The sequence below is a fragment of the Oryza brachyantha genome, chromosome 7 (genome assembly GCF_000231095.2).
Source record: "Oryza brachyantha chromosome 7, ObraRS2, whole genome shotgun sequence".
NCBI classification, from domain to species: Eukaryota; Viridiplantae; Streptophyta; class Magnoliopsida; order Poales; family Poaceae; genus Oryza; species Oryza brachyantha.
This window is the reverse complement of record NC_023169.2, coordinates 840,948-860,973: the sequence shown is the minus strand read 5'-3', so window position 1 is coordinate 860,973 and position 20,026 is coordinate 840,948. Positions and strand designations below refer to the sequence as shown.

General features: G+C 37.4%; 2 protein-coding genes and 1 pseudogene across 2 annotated transcripts; all 3 read right to left on the bottom strand.

Moving 5' to 3' along the window:
- Positions 1–2,646: 2,646 nt before the first annotated feature.
- LOC102700446 lies at positions 2,647–3,104 on the bottom strand (annotated as a pseudogene).
- Positions 3,105–13,871: 10,767 nt separating this feature from the next.
- Positions 13,872–14,546, bottom strand: LOC121054929 (pathogenesis-related protein 1-like). Its single transcript, XM_040525967.1, has one exon. It carries the CDS (start codon positions 14,484–14,486, stop codon positions 13,947–13,949), a length of 540 nt encoding a protein of 179 aa, XP_040381901.1. The 5' UTR covers positions 14,487–14,546; the 3' UTR covers positions 13,872–13,946.
- Positions 14,547–19,391: 4,845 nt separating this feature from the next.
- Positions 19,392–20,026, bottom strand: LOC102699796 (pathogenesis-related protein 1-like). Its single transcript, XM_006657356.3, has one exon. It carries the CDS (start codon positions 19,968–19,970, stop codon positions 19,434–19,436), a length of 537 nt encoding a protein of 178 aa, XP_006657419.2. The 5' UTR covers positions 19,971–20,026; the 3' UTR covers positions 19,392–19,433.

Here is a 20,026-nt window from a genome sequence, read left to right as displayed (position 1 = left end):
TTTTTCTCCTTTTCCCAGGATCATACTCAACATCATCTTCCCAATTGACATTTTCAGGAGGTGAATTCCTTGTCTCATTATTTTGAACTTGAGGAACGGTGTGAGCTTCAATCTGACTATGTGTTGACCGATCAGTATCTCCCTGTGGTGGTGCTTGTATTTTTAGGAACCTCTCCATAAATTGCCCTGGCATTTGCAAATTATTTTAACAGTACATTAGTTACTTTTCAACAAAGCGATGGCATAATTAATTTGACTGCAATCAAAATATTTCGTATTAAAGGATTATTACTTACTTGACATTTCCTCAAAATTCTGCTAGTTGTTTATCAATTGCTTCCAATAGAATTGTCAAATTGGAAACCCTATAATAATTTGGGGAAAAACAAATTAAACTGAATCTTTAGTCAAGAAACTAAAAAACGAGGCATTACAAACAAATTGAAAAAAAAAACATTCAATCTAACTGCTTGAATGTTGTGGCATGAGCAGTTTACCTAGGGCTTTATCTTTTGAGATCAGGCGAAATGATCGGAGGCGGCTGCAGCTCGGGTGGAAGACTTGGATTAGGTAGCTGATGATCACACCATGTCGCCGCCGTCACGGAGAGATCAGAGATGAGAGATTCAGACTTGAGAGAATGAGAGTGGCTCCTGGTCGCTCAGTCGCTGGGCACAGCACAGATGAAGAGAAAGGAAAGATGACTCCCTACCTGCTGCCTCCTTGGTGAAGAAGCCAAGAAGCCAGCTATTTCCTCTGTGGAACGATCGATCAACCATTCTCTGCTCCTTGCTGCCATCCAGGCTGCCCTGTGGGCTTTCCTTTTCCCAGCCCAAGAAGAAATAGCACACTCACACATGGGCTTAATGTAATATTGGTTGGGTCCGGGTGTCCCAGCTGTTGGGCCTAGGGATGTCCCACTCCCTAATTACTTGAGGTCTAATAATTAAAAACGAAAATTACCCTGTGTCCTGTGCATCAGGTCAGCCCAACGTGGCGTCGTCCCTGACACGCACGACGTACGTCGGCTGCGCCCGCGTCGCCTGCAACACCGGCGGCATCAGCACCTTGCTCGCCTGCAACTACTACCCTCGAGGCAATATGGACGGGGAGATCGAGCCCCTGCTAATTAAGCTGCTACTAGCTACCTACTACTCATAGTTCAGATATATTGCCTTTTCTAAAATAAAACATATATATATATATATATATATATACATATGCAGTGTGTAAGCATAATATAGTTACGTTATAAATACATATGGTTATATGGATTATTTATAGAAATACCTCATCTGTTTTGTTTATTTGACTCTGTTGACTTTTAGATCTATATTTGATTTTGTCTGTCTTATTAAAAAATGATGTACAAATTAATATGCAAAATTAGAACTCCTGCTTAAATTAAGTTCCATAGTAATAAATCAAATCATAAAAAAATAAGTATTAATTATATAATTTTTTTAATAAGGTCAATGGTCAAAAGTCAATTAGAAGATAAACATTTCAAAATCATGTAAATACTGTATAACAAAAACAGATCACACTAGTGGAAATCGGAATATGCATGACATATCACATTTTTCATGGTAGTTGTTGAAAACGTCGTAAAGAAATTTCTATGATGAAATTATGACGAAATCTATTTCATCGTTGAACTCGCGTCACATGAGTTTTGTTCTTACAAACGATACAATTCGTCACAGAATTGATTATATCCATGCGAAAAGCTTCGTGACAGTAATTTCTCCACGACATCATAGAAGTTCTGTCCAGCTGGCCAGGACAAGCTAGATCTTTGACGTGGCTCTGACACGGAGTACACGTAGGAGTGCCATGTCATTAAGTGCTTGCGTCAGATTTGGCCACGTGGGTGAACATCATTGGGCCACGTGGCACTTGAGGTACAAACACGTGGCATGTTACTGTTTTGCCACGTGTAGTCATCTGATTACACCACGTTTTTTATATGATTGTGCCATGTGGCTCTTTGGTGGTCAGGCCACGTGTCATTTAAAATTTACACCACATGGCTTCATATATTGCGTTCTCTTTTCCAGTTTTGCAGCGTTCATGAGAATGACAATAAGGGCATAAGTATTCTACAATTTTTCACGGCTCTTCTCATCTCTACTACTTAAAAGTAAAAGTAAAGGCGCCCATCATCTTTCTCAACTCACATCATGCAAAAATCATTGCTTCCAAAAAAACTAGAAAATAATTACATTGTTTAATTATTTAAAAAGAAGTTTCTTTTCTCTACGAACATGTGCACTTGTACTTCTGTTGTAATGCATGTACGTTAATTAGTATTATGGAATAAAGAGAGAGAATATATTCGGTGGTCCACTAATACAATAGACATGTTAGTATTTTCCAACAAATATAAGCCTCGCAAAGTTTATTGGCATACACATCCATTCAGTAAAAATTTCTCATTTATTTCCTTCTTTTATACGGAACACATACGGTACAAGCAACAGCGTAGATGTAGGATCGATCATCGATCCTGGTTTATTCCATATATAAAATATATTTATGTATGGGTGCTCACATAAATAAATATAGTATTAGAACACACCACATATATATATATATATACACACACACGGCTGCGTTAATTATGAATTAATTAAGCAGAGTGTGTTAAGGCACACGCACGAAGGGGCGCTGTCCCTTGAAGTTGCCGGGGGGTTGTAGTTGCAGATGATGAAGACGTCGGTGCCGTTGCCGCAGACGACGCGGGCACAGCCGATCGCCCTCGTGGCGTTCCAGATCACCTGCGTGTAGTGCAGGCACGAGTCCGCCTCACCCAGGCAGCGGTTGTTGCCGTAGTCGTACAGGTCCTTCTAGCTCATCCATGACTTCACGGCGTCCGCCGCCGTCCAATGGCCGCCGCCATCGGGGCCGCCGTACAGGTTCTCACCGTACTTGGCCTTCTTCCAGCTCCCCGAGTGGATCAGGGCACAGTCGCCGGCGCGCTTCGCCGCGTAGCTCTCCACGTACTCCACCACGGCCTTGTCCCTCCCGACGCCCTCCACTCTGCGCGCCGCGTTGTGGAGGTCCACGAAGTCCTGCGGCGAGTTCTGCGCCATCGCCGCCATGGCCAGCACAGCACGGCAATGGCGGCCGCTGCTCCCATCTTTGGTGCCTCCATCATCCGTAACACTATATATGTTTGTTGAAGCTATAGCTTAATTCAATGGTGATACAATATTAGTCTCGCGAGCTACGCATTTTATAGTCAGATGATCAGCTAGTCGACCCCATGATCGATGTCAACAGTACAATCAATCAAACAATTTTCATGGCAAGTAGCCATGTTTTTTGGAGTGACACAGTTGCACTATACAAACCACTCTCTTATTTAATACTGTATTAATTAACGATAACGAGAGGTCACTGGTGCAGAGGATCGAAACACAGTATAACACACCTACTAGAGGTGGGAATGGTAAGTAGAACCAAAATAAAAATCTTTTGTGCAATAAAAGATTACATTTGTTTATGCCGCTCCTGCGTCGTCGATCAGATCATCGAGATCCAGAAAAATACTAGTAGAAGAAACCAAAATATGTAGATTTAATGATCTTGACTTTATTACATCAACTGGTATTTACAAAGTGCACCAACAGCACTCCTTACAAAATTATTGATCTAGAATCAACAAGTATTCTAAACTCTAATTTTCTAATTATAAATCTCACAAAAAGCACACCGGAAACGTACCCTTCAGTATCTATTTATATCGAGAAATCTATCTCTGACTAGAAATAGTACTCTTTGTCCTAGTAGGACTCATCTTCAATTAAAATCCAATCTATCAATCAATTATATATAAAAACTAATAGAAAATGGAGCCAGTACGTTTACTCTCGTGGATTAGAAAAACTCACATTAATCAAGGAAAATAAGAGAAAATCAAAAGATAAGTAAGAAATTTTTTTTGGATCAAAGTAAACAAGAACGTGAGATTTTTTTGGATCGGACAATTTAAAAAAACGTGTTTTTTTTTGGATAACATAACATGAGAGATTTTTTTTTCGGGGATCGGACAACTTTAAGAACGTGATTTGTTGGATAAAAAACGACTTTTTTGGGATCGGACAACTTTTTTGTATAAAAAAAAAGGTGAGAGATTTTTTGGATAAAAAAGATTTTTTGTTTTGGATCGGACAACTCCTTTAAATTAAAAACAACGTGATTTTGTTGGATAAAAAAATCCCACATTAATCAAGGAAAATAAGAGAAAAAAAGAAAAGATAATGCTTTTTTGAATTGGACGAAAAGATCAGGTTTTTTGTTACAACCGTTGAAAATAAGAGGATAAAAGAAAAAAAATACAAGTACACGAGTGGAATCAGACTAGGATTTTTTAAAAAAAAAACTATGTGAAATAAGAGAAAAAAATAAAAAAAAATCATGTTTGTGTGGAATCGGACGAGGATCTATTATATATATGCTACAAATTAATTCTAAGATTAATTGAAGAAAAATAAGAGAAATGATCAACCGAATGAATATTTGCTATAAAAAAAAGATTAGGTCGACAGATCAGATTTTGAATCAGACGAATGATCAATCGGAGACGAATAATAGAAAAGACCAGGTCCACATATCATATTTTTAATTTCTCGGTATATAATGACAGATCAGATTAATAGCAATTAAAAAAGAGAGAGAAAAGATCAAACGGACATATCAATGTTTCTACGAGAGAAACTAGGACTTAAAAATAGACAAAAAAAAGAATCAAAAGGAAATTAGGACTTTGAAAACGGACAAGTATACTTTGTAATTTGTGTGAAACACCTTGGATATCATGTGAGAAAAGGATTTATTTGTCATACACATCCATTCAGTGAAAATTTCTCATTTATTTCCTTCTTTTATACGGAACATACGAGCAACAACGTAGATGTAGGATCGATCATCGATCCTGGTTTATTCCATATATAAAATATATTTATGCATGGGTGCTCACATAAATAAATATAGTAGTAGGACACACCTCACATATATATATATATATATATATAGATATATATATATATATATATTATACCCACGCCCCGCCTGCACCGGTGTTCGACCACCGGTCCATCGAGTTCTTCGAGGAAAGAGAAGCTGCCGGCGGTGGCAGGTCCCACGCCATTGTGCCCATAACAAGATCAGGGCCCTGAACGAGCACTTCAAGGCCGAGTTCGTCGCCGAGCTCAAAACCTGCGTCAGCGGCCAGAGTATACGTCACGCCCTGAGTTTTATCTTATCTAAAATTTAATAAAATAATATATTAAAAATAATTTATTAATTAAAGTTCAGGAAAAATTCTTCTAAACAGAGTTAATTTAATTAAATCGAGGTTCACAAATCGGTTAACAAGATTTAAACTTAAATCGAAGAAGTATAAAATTTTGCTAAACAAATTAATTTAAAACTTGGCAAAAGTAGGACTTTCCTTTTTTCCTCCTTTTTCTTTCTTTTTCCCTTCCTTCTCAAATTGGGCCGAAGTCCAATTTTCCTCCTTCTTCTTTTTTCTTTTTCTCTTTTCTTTTTCCTTCCCTCCTCTTCCCGGGCATATGCAAAGACGTTTTCAATGGCATCCTCTGACATCTACAAGGTGCCTCATCAATGATTACAGCTCCGTCTTCAATTTTTTTCGCCTTCGGCTATATGCGACTACATCAACTACCATGTCTACGACGACCACGGTTACCACATGTCGACTACGTCGACATACATTACAACAAATCATTCTTGACAACTCCAGTCAAAAGCGTTCGTGTCATCGCTCTCGTCCATGACACTCCCGCTATGACTGCGGGAGGGAATAGACGAGAGAGACAAGAGACGACACAGAAGGGGACGCAGTCACCAAGGTGGAGTATTATCCATCAGAGATGCAATCGATGATGGAGAAAACAAAGAAGAAAAGATGGTGAAACACAGGATTTCAAATCCAGTCGCAATCGTTCGCTTTGCTCCCGTTACGACTGAGGAGGAATGTTAGAGATATCGGTACATACGGTTAGAGATAACAAAGTCCAACAGAAACTCTAGAGATAAAGATAAAATCCTAAAGAGATACGATAGAATATTTATCTTGTATTCCAAGTTGTATCTTCTATGTACCCTATAAATACCCCCATGAGGGTCTGTGCAATATACAACAAAACACAACAGATTATAGATCTCTCTCCTATCCAACATTTTTCACACACTGTACAAACCACTATATTGTGTTTAGTACTGTATTAAGCGTCTGTTTGGGAAATGGAAATTTATTTATAGTCACTGTCATATCGGATGTTTGGACACAAATTTAGAGTATTAAATATAGACTAATTACAAAACTCACTCCATAACTTTGGACTAATTCGTGAGACGAATCTATTGAGCCTAATTAATCCATGATTAGCCTATGTGATGTCAAGATAAACATTTGCTAATTATGGCTAATTATGGATTAATTATGCTTAAAAAATTCGTCTTGTGGTTAGCTCTTATTTATGAAATTAGTTTTTTATTAGTCCATGTTTAATACTTCAAATTAGTGTTCAAATATCTGATATGACATAGACTAAAAAATTTTAGCCCCATCTAAACACTCCCTAATTAACGAGAGGTTACTGGTGCAGGATCGAAACAAAGTATAGCACACATACAGAGGGGGTGAATCGTAGGTAGAACCAAAACAAAAAATCTTTTGCGGAATAAAAGATTACCTCTGGTTACGTCGTTCCTGCGCCATTGATCAGGTCATCTAGATCCGGAAAAATACCAGTAGAAGAAACAATAATACGTAGATTGAATGATCTTGACTTTATTGCATCAACTGGTATTTATAAAGTACACCAACAGCACTCCTCACAAAATTGTTGATCTAGAATGAATAAGTATTCTAAACTCTAATTTTCTAATTCTAAATCTCATAAAAAAACACACCGAGCACATATCCTTAGTATCTATTTATATCAAAAAATCTATCTAGAAACAGTACACTTTATCTTAGTACGACTCATCTCCAGTTAGAATCCAATTCTTCTAAAAGCAAAGCCTTCGCACTACAGCACTAGCGTCCGTCCCCGTTGCTACAGTGTTGTACGATGCAGTACTCCGAGTACTGTGGCAACTACCTATTTCCTTTTCCTGATCCGAATCGATCCGATTTCCTTTTCCTTTTTTTCAGTTGTCGTACGTCGTTGAATGGTAGTCATTGGAGGCGGCGGCACGTTGCACATGTGGTCGCGACGGCTAATGAGATCCATCTGACAAGGCATTCGTTATCTTGGATTGATTGTTTTTATGTCTTTGAAAAAAATAGTATAGATAGGGATATAAATATGGATGATTTTATCGTCCATAAAAAATTATTGCGACTTACTATATGTTCGTTTGTGCCATATTTACCTTTAAGGTAAAATTGTTACGTAGAAATACTAAATTTTTACATTTAAAATTTAGATATCTCGAGGCACAACTGTATATTTATTTTTAACAAACATAAAGGTATAAAAGTATATATTCTTTTATCTAAGCTTAATTTAGGTCTTGCGAGTTGCGACACACCTACAATGACTAACTATTAAATTACATTATAGCGTGTAAGTTAAGGGTATGTTTAAAGGTATAACCCACTGTCGATTCTTATCTAATCCATGTTAGCAATTATAGAGTTCATGTACAGGTTTCACTTACCATGAAACTCGCGAAAACCGCGATACCGCTCACCCACGGATCCCACGCCGATACCGCAAAAACCACGAAAACCACGATAAATTTGAATCTAAAAATTTTGAATTTAAAATCTGTGGTTATCGCGCGGTTTCAGGTTTCAGCCGAAAACCATGTCTAGTGTAATCTGACAATTAGGTGCAAATTAATTTTGAAAAAACTGTAAAAATACGAGAAAAGTAGAAAACTAGTACGTAGCTATATTTGTGACATTTAGGACATGTTACATGGGAAAAAAGAAAATTTTAACATGATTTTTTCTTTGGCATCACAAGTATACTTACAATCAAATATTACGTACAAAACTAATACATGTTTTCGAACATATGATTACATTAGCACATATATAATTTACCTTAGTTTGGGTACTAAAAATTAACAAAAGCCTACAACAAAATATTACTAGCTAGCTAACGCAATAAAAAATATGCCTCAGATATCAAGTATCAACTACATAGTTAACTAAGTGATGCAAACATTCAAATTTGTGCCTCATGTATCAAATACATACTTAACTAGGTGCTATGAAGTGTGAACAATATCGTTTTTTTTATTTTACCCGACCATTTTTCGGTATTGGATTTTTATTCATTCGTAAATTTAGTTTTTTTCATCAATTTTTTTCACCAAAAATCATTACAAATCAATCTCTACGTCATATATTTTTTCCACAAATTTCCTTAAAATTTTTAAATTTGGATCAAATTTGCGGACGGTTACCGCGGTATACCGAAGTCGTGCCCCGGCGGAGAGCACGGTTACCGCGGTAACCTTCGTGATTTTCGCGGTTTCGGGAACCCTGGTCAGGTATGGTTTCTTCATTAATATAATAAAATATTTTTATTACGCTAGTTTCTTTTTTATCCACCCTCATGCAAAAGTCGTTATCATGCATGACAACGGATTTTCTCTCTCCTTCCATCTCTTTCCTCCACATCATCAAGTTTGCTTATGTGGTGATGGAGTGAGTCAGCTAATAAGAGCAAGTTTAATAGTATAGTCAACTACTAGATCCAATTCATCTATAGCCAATCAAATGGTTAACTCATACAACAGTTACCTACAAAACATCAACACATTTTGTCTTGGAGCCCATGTGCAGCTAGCTACAAATTAGTAGTCCACCTCTCTCCTCTTCCCTCTTATCTTTTTAATATATACTTATAGCTGCTATTATACCTGCTCTGCTCTAAGTACCTTTTTACGTGTCCCTAAGAAATAAGCCCACCAACGACAAACTAATTAAAGCATCCCAGATGCGTGATCATGTCGAGGATCGATCCAAATAATGAGAGAGGTATTTATTGGCAAAATTATCCATCTCCAGTTGTCTGAAAGAATGAAAGCCGAGTGGCGGACCTAGGAATTTTTAGATATATGGGGGTACAGACTTGATAAGAATCATTGATCCATAATAGCTAATAAAATAGTAATATTTATTTTTAAAATTAAAAATATATTTATTTTATGCTGAAAGCAAAAAAAAAGACATATTTACAATATTTTAGAAAATGAGAAATTTTATGGTCCTTAAAAAAATACATAGATGCACCAAAATCTTTAGTGTAAAATTTCAATACCGCTATATACCTAATTTTACGCTAAAAATATAATACATCAAAATACATTCTCAATGATGGTAAAGAAAACTTTTAGAAAAAATAGATAGTGATAGTTAAGAAAAGATTAATACTTCGTTCAAAACCAAATATAAATTGATTTTATGCTCAAAGCTGCAAAATAAAGAAACAAATTTAGAATATCCTTAGAAAATAAATCCTTTTTAAAATGAAGGACAAACAATCTAGCGTCTACTTGAAAGGCAGATACACGGGTCATAGTTTGGTTTTTACGACGAAAAAGCCAAACGATATATTTGTAAATAAAAAATATTTTGTAAATAAAACTTTTATATACATGGTCATATCAATCTAAAATAAAAGCCAAGCCTAGAAAATGAATTATGATGAACTAGCAATATACCCGTGCTAACGCTACAGTCCAATTTAATAATGTAAATAAGATATTTTAAATTATTTTAAATGTAATCATATATAAACCAAACATTCGAGCTTATTTGCATATCTGGGTTATTCTCTTCACAATCAACATAATTATACCGTCCTATTATTACTCACCTTCAAATGATAACGTAACCACACGTATGCGCGCACACATAAAAATGCTCTAATCAAGCAATATTTTTAATATAAAATTAGTGAATGAAACAAAAGTATCATAAAACATGTGCTACTGCTACGGATCAACTGTGAAGGTGACGTTACAACAGGCATCTGCCAAGATATATTGCTGCTACGGACGACATTAATGTGTTGTTAGCCATGGGAGTGCTACTGCGTCAGCTGCCTACTAACATTCATTGTGATTAAGAATGATGTAGACAACAATGATGTAATCTGTCAATCTTCGGTGATTCGGTGAAACAGTTTGTCTTGTGTACAGTATCTCTTCTAATATATAAATAGTATATCAAATATTATCCATCATAAATCAGTTATCCTTACATAAAAAATAATTAAATATATAAGAAATATGAAGGAAAACTTTTAATTAGTGCTCCTTCCATAATATGCGGTCGACTTTCCATATGAAAGGTCTATGATAAATGGAAACATTTAACTGCCATAAGGGAGAAGGATCTAGATCGTTGAACCGCTTACATATGTGTTAGACCGTCAGATATGTCACACGATGATGATGATGATGAGTAAAACAAGTTGGTGCACTCTAGGATAAGAAAACCCTCAAAATCAACTCTAAATTTAAGATTGAAAGTTTAAATTTTGGCTTATAAGCATAAGCAAAAACCAAATGATAGGGTAAAGAAGTTTCGAGCTATAATTCCATCTGGCCCCGTACATGAAAAACATAAAAATAACTCTCAATAATTAACTCATACCATAACTAAACATAGCAAATCACAATTTTAATAACTACACATGTTTTAAAGTGATTTTTTTCCCAAAAATTTTGGGTACAACTGTACCCCATGTCCCATGGTGTGTCCGCCCGGTCCAAGTGGTCAACTTTCATCTATTCGAGCTGGTGCAGAGCATTTTCATAGTGGGCCATCGTAGCTACGTAAGGAAATGAAAAAGGAAGTTGAATCAAGACCGGCCAAGAATAAACAAATTTTCGTGCATACATATTATGTCACTAAAACAAAACACCCATTACTTAATTTGCTAGCCGCCTTTATTATTCTAAACAACCCATAGGCATGCAATCATACATGCTGCAGTAGAGCAATGCTAGTGGTTTTCTTTTATCACAAATTTCTAGATTATCCTACTATAGCTATAGCTCTAAGAGTATTAATTAACAACAAGTAAAAGTTCAAATTTTACTTTGATATAGTGACGAGGTTTCACATAAATATTCTTGTGCAGAAAACACAACATTTAATAGTATGAGAAAGTACATCATCGATAATCCATAATCAATAATGAGAAAAATACTCTGGTGTAAAGTCATTTAGTTTCCTCAGTATTAATGTTTCAGATGAATCAACTTATGATGCCTTAATTTACTTTCCAAGGTATATATTAATATCAAGTAATCATAAGTTGGATCTAAAGAAGACATGGAGAAAAAATAGGAGGAAAGAAAATTTATTGTTATATATGACAACGGCTTAAAGTTAACTCTTAGTATATATTTAAGAAAATTTTGTTGTATGAGATGGACAAAAAGGAAATAAGAGTAATAAAAAAATATTTTGTTGTATTAATGAAAACACCATAATTGACTCTACCTTTGTATATACTTGTATATACTGTTATAAGATAGTTTTGTTGGGGACGTGAATAAAATAAGTGTAACCTTTGAACGTGCTTCCACTACAATCGTAAAATTTATTCTAGGTCCTTTACTGTTTATTTAGTTGGGTCAGACCCTGAGAAGCTGTGAGCAGTAGAAGGAAGGAGGGCTTTGACTGACTTGTCATAAATCTGGCCCAAGAAGGTCCTTCAAATGGGCCTCTTCGCAGCCCATCTACGTAATGCACGAATACGTGAGTTCTCATGGATGGCCCAAAACAATTAAGCCCGTATATACGCGGCCCAATTCCGGAATTTCCCCGTCTCATCGGCCCATGCCGGCCCAGGCATTCCTCGTGCTGCGAGAGCGGGACCGGGTGGGTCTAATCCACGATCGGTCGCGATCTGTCTGCGCTAGCGAACGGATTTTATGCTCAAAGCTGCAAAATAAAGAAACATTTAGAATATCCTTAGAAAATAAATCCTTTTTAAAATGAAGGACAAACAATCTAGCGTCTACTTGAAAGGCAGATACACGGGGTCATAGTTTGGTTTTTACGAAAAAAAACCAAACGACATATTTGTAAATGAAAAATATTTTATGAATAAAACTTTTATATACATGTTCATAGCAATCTAAAATCCAAGCCTAGAAAATGAATTATGATGAACTAGCAATATACCCGTGCTAACGCTACGGTCCAATTAATAATGTAAATAAGATATTTTAAATTATTTTAAATGTAATCATATATAAACCAAACATTCGAGCTTATTTACATATCTGGTGTTATTCTCTTCACAATCAACATAATTATACCGTCCTATTATTACTCACCTTCTAACGATAACGTAACCACATGTATGCGCGCACACATAAACATGCTCAACTCCCAGCGGAGATGTTGTTTCTGTTTCTGGTGTTGGTAGCTATTGATGCGTCTGGATTTTGTGCTTTTGTAGTTTTGGTCAGCTGCGCAAGACGGCCAGGGCAGATGGTTCTATACGCAGGTATGTCCAAATGGTCATCGCTTGCCTCTAATGATTTAACTATGTTTTGATACATATACGTATAATGTATAAAATTATTTAATCAACAGTATTACCCAGCTACCCAGCTCAGTGGTCATCGTTCCTCTCTTATGTATAGGAGACCAGGGGTCGAATGCGAGTCCCCCTCTTCTGTATAGGAGACCATTTTCTAGATAGAAGAGTGGGATGATGACCACTGAGCTAAGATAGTCCTTATGATTAAACAATTACATATATTGTACATATATGTATCAAACTCTGGTTCAATGCAAAAATTCTCGGTTCAATCACATAATTACTGGGCGGCGCGGCGAATTTTGCATTTAGGCACTTGCGCCCTTACAGAAGGCGGAAAGGGCCTAAATGCAAATTTGTCGTATCGCCGTTTCTGGCTGTTGCTCGCGGCTGAGTGGCCGTTTGCCACGTCACCTTTCCGCTCTCCCAGACGGTGGCAGAGGGTTAGTTTTGTGATTTTTAAAATGCAAAATTAAATTTGTAAATTATTTAATAAATAAAATTCAAAATTCAAAAAATTCCAAAAAACGAGGGGATAAGTTAACTTATCGGGGATGTCCAACGCGACCTAAATGGGCTAGGACTGCCCAATTCATATGATGCACTGACTGGCAATATCGTATCTCATTGCCCAACACACGTCAGCCCAGTCCCTTATATATGTGAAAGCAAATACTGTATAACAAAAATAAAGTGCCACCCTATATATATTGTGTTTGTTTTTCACTTTTGTAGTGTTCATGAGAATGAAAATAAGGGCACAAGTATTCTAGAGCTTTTCACGGCTCTCTACTACTTCATCATCTTTCTCACCTCATATCACGCAAAAATCATTGCATCTAAAAAAACTAGAATATAATTACATTGTCTATTGGAAAAGAAGTTTCTTTTCTCTACAAACATGTGCACTTGTATTATGCATCATCAGTTATATAAGTCTGTTGTAATGCACAGGTACGTCAGTATTACGGAATAAAGAGAGGTAATATATTCGGTGGTCCACTAATATGATAGATATGTTAGTATTTTCCAACAAATATAATCATTGCAAAGTTTATTGGCATACACATCCATTCAGTGAAAATTTCTCATTTATTTCCTTATTTTATACGGAATACGTACGAGCAATAGCGTAGATGTAGGATCGATCCTGCAATATATATATATATATATATATATATATATATATATATATATATATATATATATATATATATATATATATATATATATATATATATATATATATATATATATATATATATATATATATATATATATATATATATATATATATATGTATGTATGCATGTGTGCTTACATTCACATGCATATAGCACGTAGTAGAACATCATCTATATATATACACACGGCTGCGTGCGTCAATTAAGCAGCAGAGAGCGTTAAGGCACGCACGAAGGGGCGCTGTCCCGGGAAGTTGCCGGAGGGGTTGTAGTTGCAGATGATGAAGACGCCAGTGCCGTTGTTGCAGCCGACGCGGGCGCAGCCGATCGCCCTCGTCCGGTTCCACACCACCTGCGTGTAGTGGAGGCACGAGTCCCACTTTCCCCGGCAGCTGTTGCTGTCGTAGTCGTACTTGTCCTTCTCGCTCACCCACGACTTCACGGCGTCCGCCGCCGTCCACTTGCCACCGCCACGGGGACCGCCGTACAGGTTCTCGCCGTACGCAGTCGCCGAGTGGATCAGCGCGCAGTCGCCGGCGGCGCGCTTCGCCGCGTAGCTCTCCGCGTACACCGCCACGGCCTTGTCCCAGACCACCTTGCCGACGCCCTCCACGCTGCGCGCCGCGTTGTGGAGGTCCACGAAGTCCTGCGGCGAGTTCTGCGCCATCGCCGCCATGGCCAGCACCGCCGCCACCAGCACGGCAATGGCGGCCGCTGCTCCCATCTTTGGTGCCTCCATCATCTGCAACACTATATATGTTTGTTGAAGCTATAGCTTAATTCAATGGTGATGCAATATTAGTCTCGCGAGCTAGGCATTTTATAGTCAGATGATCAGCTAGTCCGTAGTCGACCCCACGATCGATGTCAAGATCAGTACAATCAATCAAACAATTTTCATGGCAAGTGGCCATGTTTCATGGAGTGACACAGTTGCACTATACACACCACTCTCTTCTTTAGAACTGTATCAATTAACGACAACGAGAGGTCACTGGTGTAGGATCGAAATTAAAATAGAGTATAACACACCTACTACGGGGGATGAATGGTAGGTAGAATTAATCAAAACTCAAAAATCTTTTGCGGAATAAATAATTACCTCTGGTTACACCGCTCGTGCGCCGTCGATCAGATCACCGAGATCCAGAAAAATACCAGTAGAAAAAACCAGAACATATAGATGAGCTGTTGATGAGGCCCATATAAACAATACCTTCATAGGACCAGGTTTTCAGCCCGTGAAGGTGATGTAATGAATTAAGTTGCAAGTGAAAACCTAAAAAGAAACGCTTTTAGCTATATGGTCGAGGGGGTAAAATATTAGACTACTCGTTCCTAATTTAGTATATATCCTTGATATTACCATCTCTTGAAATATAATTAGTAAAACTATTTAGAGGTTAACTTGTTATTTTCGTTTCAGGTTGTACACGATGAATTTAAACATGTTTGTTGGAGTGATATTACGTATTGATCTATGCCAAATATTTTAATAATATTTTTATAACTATTTGGATGAACAAGGGGATATCCTTTTAAGAGATAAAAAAAACCTTTTTTCCGGCAATTTGGTGATTGTCGACATGATGTGATGTCTCACCTAGTTAGAGGTGTTAGAATTGATCAATGAAAAAAAAGTTACCAATCAGAATTAATAAAGCGGACAAATAGAGTCGATCCGGTCATGTTCAAGGTACTTAATTTCTTAGCGACCATAAAATTTTCCAATTCATACATACGTCACTCGCTATATCGGAGTAGCATATGGATCGTATTAATTACCTGCTAATTACCCATAATGTCAAGAGTACAATCAATCAAATAATTTTCATGGCAAGTGGCCATGTTTCTTGGAGTGACATGGTTGCACTATACAAACCACTCTCTTCTTTAGTGCTGTATTAATTAACGATAACGAGAGGTCACTGGTGTAGGATCGAAATCGAAACAGAGTATAACACCTACCGGAGGGGGTGAATAGTAGGTAGAACCAAAACCAAAAATCTTTTGCGTAATAAAAGATTAGTTCTAGTTACTCCGCTCGTGCGTCGTTGATCAGATCATCGAGATCCAAATATGCTCGAAGAATCCGAGACAAATATACTCGAAGAATTAGGTCAACAATAAATCATGTGTTACGATCGGCTAAAACCAACTAATATACAACCCTCATAGGCCGATGCAACATAAAATAACTGCCGATCTAAATGAATCCAGCCGATTGATATAAAAATAATGCAATGAAGCAATCGGCTACTCTATTGACGTGGATATAATGAACATGTAGATCGGCAAACATCATCGGCTATAAACGACTAACAAACAATCAAGATCTATAAAATATCTAGCCCGGATTGCTAAGAATAATCATAGAAGATTAGACTTAACTAAGACAGTTCAAGATTATGCTTAGCAATGTTAGGATAGATACTAAATAGATCTAGATCGCTATCAAGCCAATGAGCCGATGAGAATTTGATATAAACTTGAATGCTATACCAATTACTAGAATAAAACAATAATAATTAACTGCATGCATACTCACGCTAGACCTAGAAATCATACTCAACCATGATAGTATAGATCTGAGCGTAATCATGCATGAAGTCGATCAAGTATTGCAGTATACGAATAACAGGATATCAAACCAGCGTAATCTATCAACTTATTCATTAACTTCAGCCGATCGGACGGATTCCTATAAGTAGACCGAAATAAATACGCATAGATCGGACCTTACCAAGACAGTATACGATCTAGCACGATATGATTCATCGGAATATGAAGATCGGTGAACTTAATGAATAAACCAACAGATTACTCGGGATAACTTATCAGCTAGTACTCCGATAAAACTATGAGTAAAATACATCGATCTGATATAAACCATTTGATAAACGTAATCTACTAGATCGGACCTAACCGAAACAGTACTAGATTGAATATGTCAATTAGCAAATATCAAACCAACGTAGATCGCCCAAAGTGGTCGACAGATCAACTCAAGACACGAAAGTGACTCATGTTAAAACTGATATGATAACTAGCAATCGCACAACCAGATTAGAAGATTCGACTGAACCAAGACAGTTCTAATCTAGTCGATGCGATTACCGTGGCTCGGCGGAACATAGGACTTACCCCTCCGCCGGAGATTGAGACGATGCAGCCCCGCATCAGGTGCCAAGTTCCGTCGGAGTTGAAAACCTCGGAGAAGAGGGTGGCGATGCGCCGAAAGTAGTTGATCTGGGATTGATAGATGATTACAATGACCCCGGGCATACATATTTATACCCTCGGGTGGATGCTAGACCATGGTGGACACAACATACAACTCCTAATAGATAAAAATAAAAACAATAAGTTCCGATCGGGGGACTCTAACTCCCTTAGAGATAAAGGAAAATCCTAACAAACTCTAATTAATAGATAAAATTAAATTACATGGACTCTGATTATTCCCAAATCTATCTGTAACAATCTAGGCCCAGTCGAACTCTATTTCTTATCTGATCCAGACTTCATCGGCTGAATCCGAGTTGTATTCCGTCTGGTCTTCTGTCCGATTGCCATGTTTCCTGCCTGATTCGGTCTTTAATCACAGTTCAATCTCCACCGGTAATTATCCAAATTCTGGCGTTAACAGGGCTGCAACTAAATGGGCCAGGACTGCTCAATTCATATGATGCACTGACTGGCAATATCTTATCTCATTGTCCAACACACGTCATCCCAGTTCCTTACATATGTGAAAGCAAATACTGTATAACAAAATTAGAGTGCCACCCTATATATATTGTGTTTCTTTTTCAGTCTTGCATGTTCATGAGAATAAAAATAAGGGCACAAGTATTCTGCAACTTTTCACGGCTCACTCATCTCTACTACTTTCTTACCTCACGTCATGGAAAAATCATTGCTTCCCAAAAAAACTAGAAAATAATTACATTGTTTATTTGAAAAGAAGTTTCTTTTCTCTACAAACATGTGCACTATATTATCACACAGTTCTACTATATTATCACGCAGTTTTTCCACAGCACACAGTTCTACTGTATTATCACGCAGTTTATCCTCAACAATATGCGAGGTATCGATCGAGGACCATCTATTTGCTACTCCGATAGCAAGTGGCGTATGCATGAATCGGAGAATCTTTTGGTCCCAGAGATATTAAGTACCTTGAACATGACCGGAGCGACTCTATTTGATCCGCTTTATTAATTTTGATTGTAACTTATTTAATTTCCACTGATGAATTCTAACACGTCTAACTAGGTGAGACATCCTGTCATGTCGACAATCACCAAATTGCCGGAAAAATTATCTCTTAAAAGGATATCCCCTTGTTCATCTAGATAATTATTAAAATATTTAGCATAGATCAATACATAATATCACTCTAACAAACATGTTTAAATTCATTGTGTACAAGCTGAAAAAAAATAACAAACTAACCTCTAAATAGTTTTACTAGCTATATATATTTCAAGGAATATGTTAGTACTTTTTTGGTTTTCACTTCCACGGGGTGAAAACCTGGCCCAATGAAGCTGGCCCAATGAAGGTATTGTTTAGATGGGCTTCATTGTCAGCCCATCTACATGTGTAGGCTAGCTTAAATCTCGGCTGATGCATACGAACGTGTGGGCTCTAACTAAATGGGCCATGACTGCCCAATACAAATGATCCACGACCGGCAATATCTTGTCTCATTGCTCAACACACGTTAGCCTAGCCTTATATATGTGAAAACAAATATTTCTCTGTCCCACAAAAAACCAATTCTTTGGTTTTCATGTCTAACGTTTCTCCGTCCGTTTTATTTGAAAATTTTTAAGAAATTTAAAAAAAATTAGTTACAGTTAAAGTACTATTTATGATTTATCATCTAATAAAAATAAAAATATTAATCGTAAATATTTTTCAAATAAGACGAAGAGTCAAACATTATAGGTAATAAGTGAAAGATTGATTTATGTTGGGACGGAGAGAGTACTATATAATAAAAATAGAGTGCCACCCTATATATATTGTGTTTCTTTATCAGTTTTGTAGTGTTCATGAGAATGAAAATAAGGGCACAAGTATTCTACAACTTTTCATGGCTCTGTTCATCTCTATTATTTAAAAGTAAAAGTAAAGTCGTCCATCATCTTTCTCACCTCACATCACATAAAAATCATTGCATCCAAAAAGAACTAGAAAATAACTTTATTTGAAAAGAAGTTTCTTTTCTTTACGAACATGTGCACTTGTACTATGCATCATCAGTTATATAATTCTGTAAAGAGAGGGAATATATTCGGTGGTCCACTAATATAATAGACATGTTAGTATTTTCCAACAAATATATAATCCTTGCAAAGTTTATTGGCATACACATCCATTCAGTGAAAATTTCTCATTTATTTCCTTCTTTTATTCGGAATACGTACGAGCAACAGCGTAGATGTAGGATCGATCATATATAGATCCTGGTTTATTCCATATATAAACTATATATGCATGTGTGCTCACATGCATATAGCACGTAGTAGAACATCATATATATATATATATATATATATATATATATATATATATATATATATATATATATATATATATATATATATATATATATATATATATATATATATATGTGTGTGTGTAGAGATACACGGCTGCGTTAATTATGAATTAATTAAGCAGAGAGTGTTAAGGCACGCACGAAGGGGCGCTCTCCCGGGAAGTTGCCGGAGGGGTAGTAGTTACAGATGATGAAGACGCCGGCGCTGTTGTTGCAGACGACGCGAGCGCAGCCGATCGCCCTCGTGCGGCTCCACATCACCTGCGTGTAGTGGAAGCACGAGTCCCGCTTCCCTCGGCAGCTGTTGCTGTCATAGTCGTACTTGCTCTTCTCTCTCATCCACGCGTTCACGGCGTCCGCCGCCATCGAGCGGCCGTCGCTGCTGTTGAACAGGTTCTCGCCGTACCCGGCCTTCTCCCAGCTCCCCGAGTGGATCAAGGCGCAGTCGCCGGCGCGCTTCGACGCGTAGCTCTCCGCGTACGCCGCCACGGTCTTGTTCCAGACCACCTTGCCGACGCCCTCCACGCGGCGCGCTGCATTGTGGAGGTCCACGAAGTCCTGCGGCGAGTTCTGCGCCATCACCGCCATGGCCAGCACCGCCGCCACCAGCACAGCAATGGCGGCCGCTGCTCCCATCTTTGGTGCCTCCATCACTATATATGTTTGTTGAAGCTATAGCTTAATTCAATGGTGATGCAATATTAGTC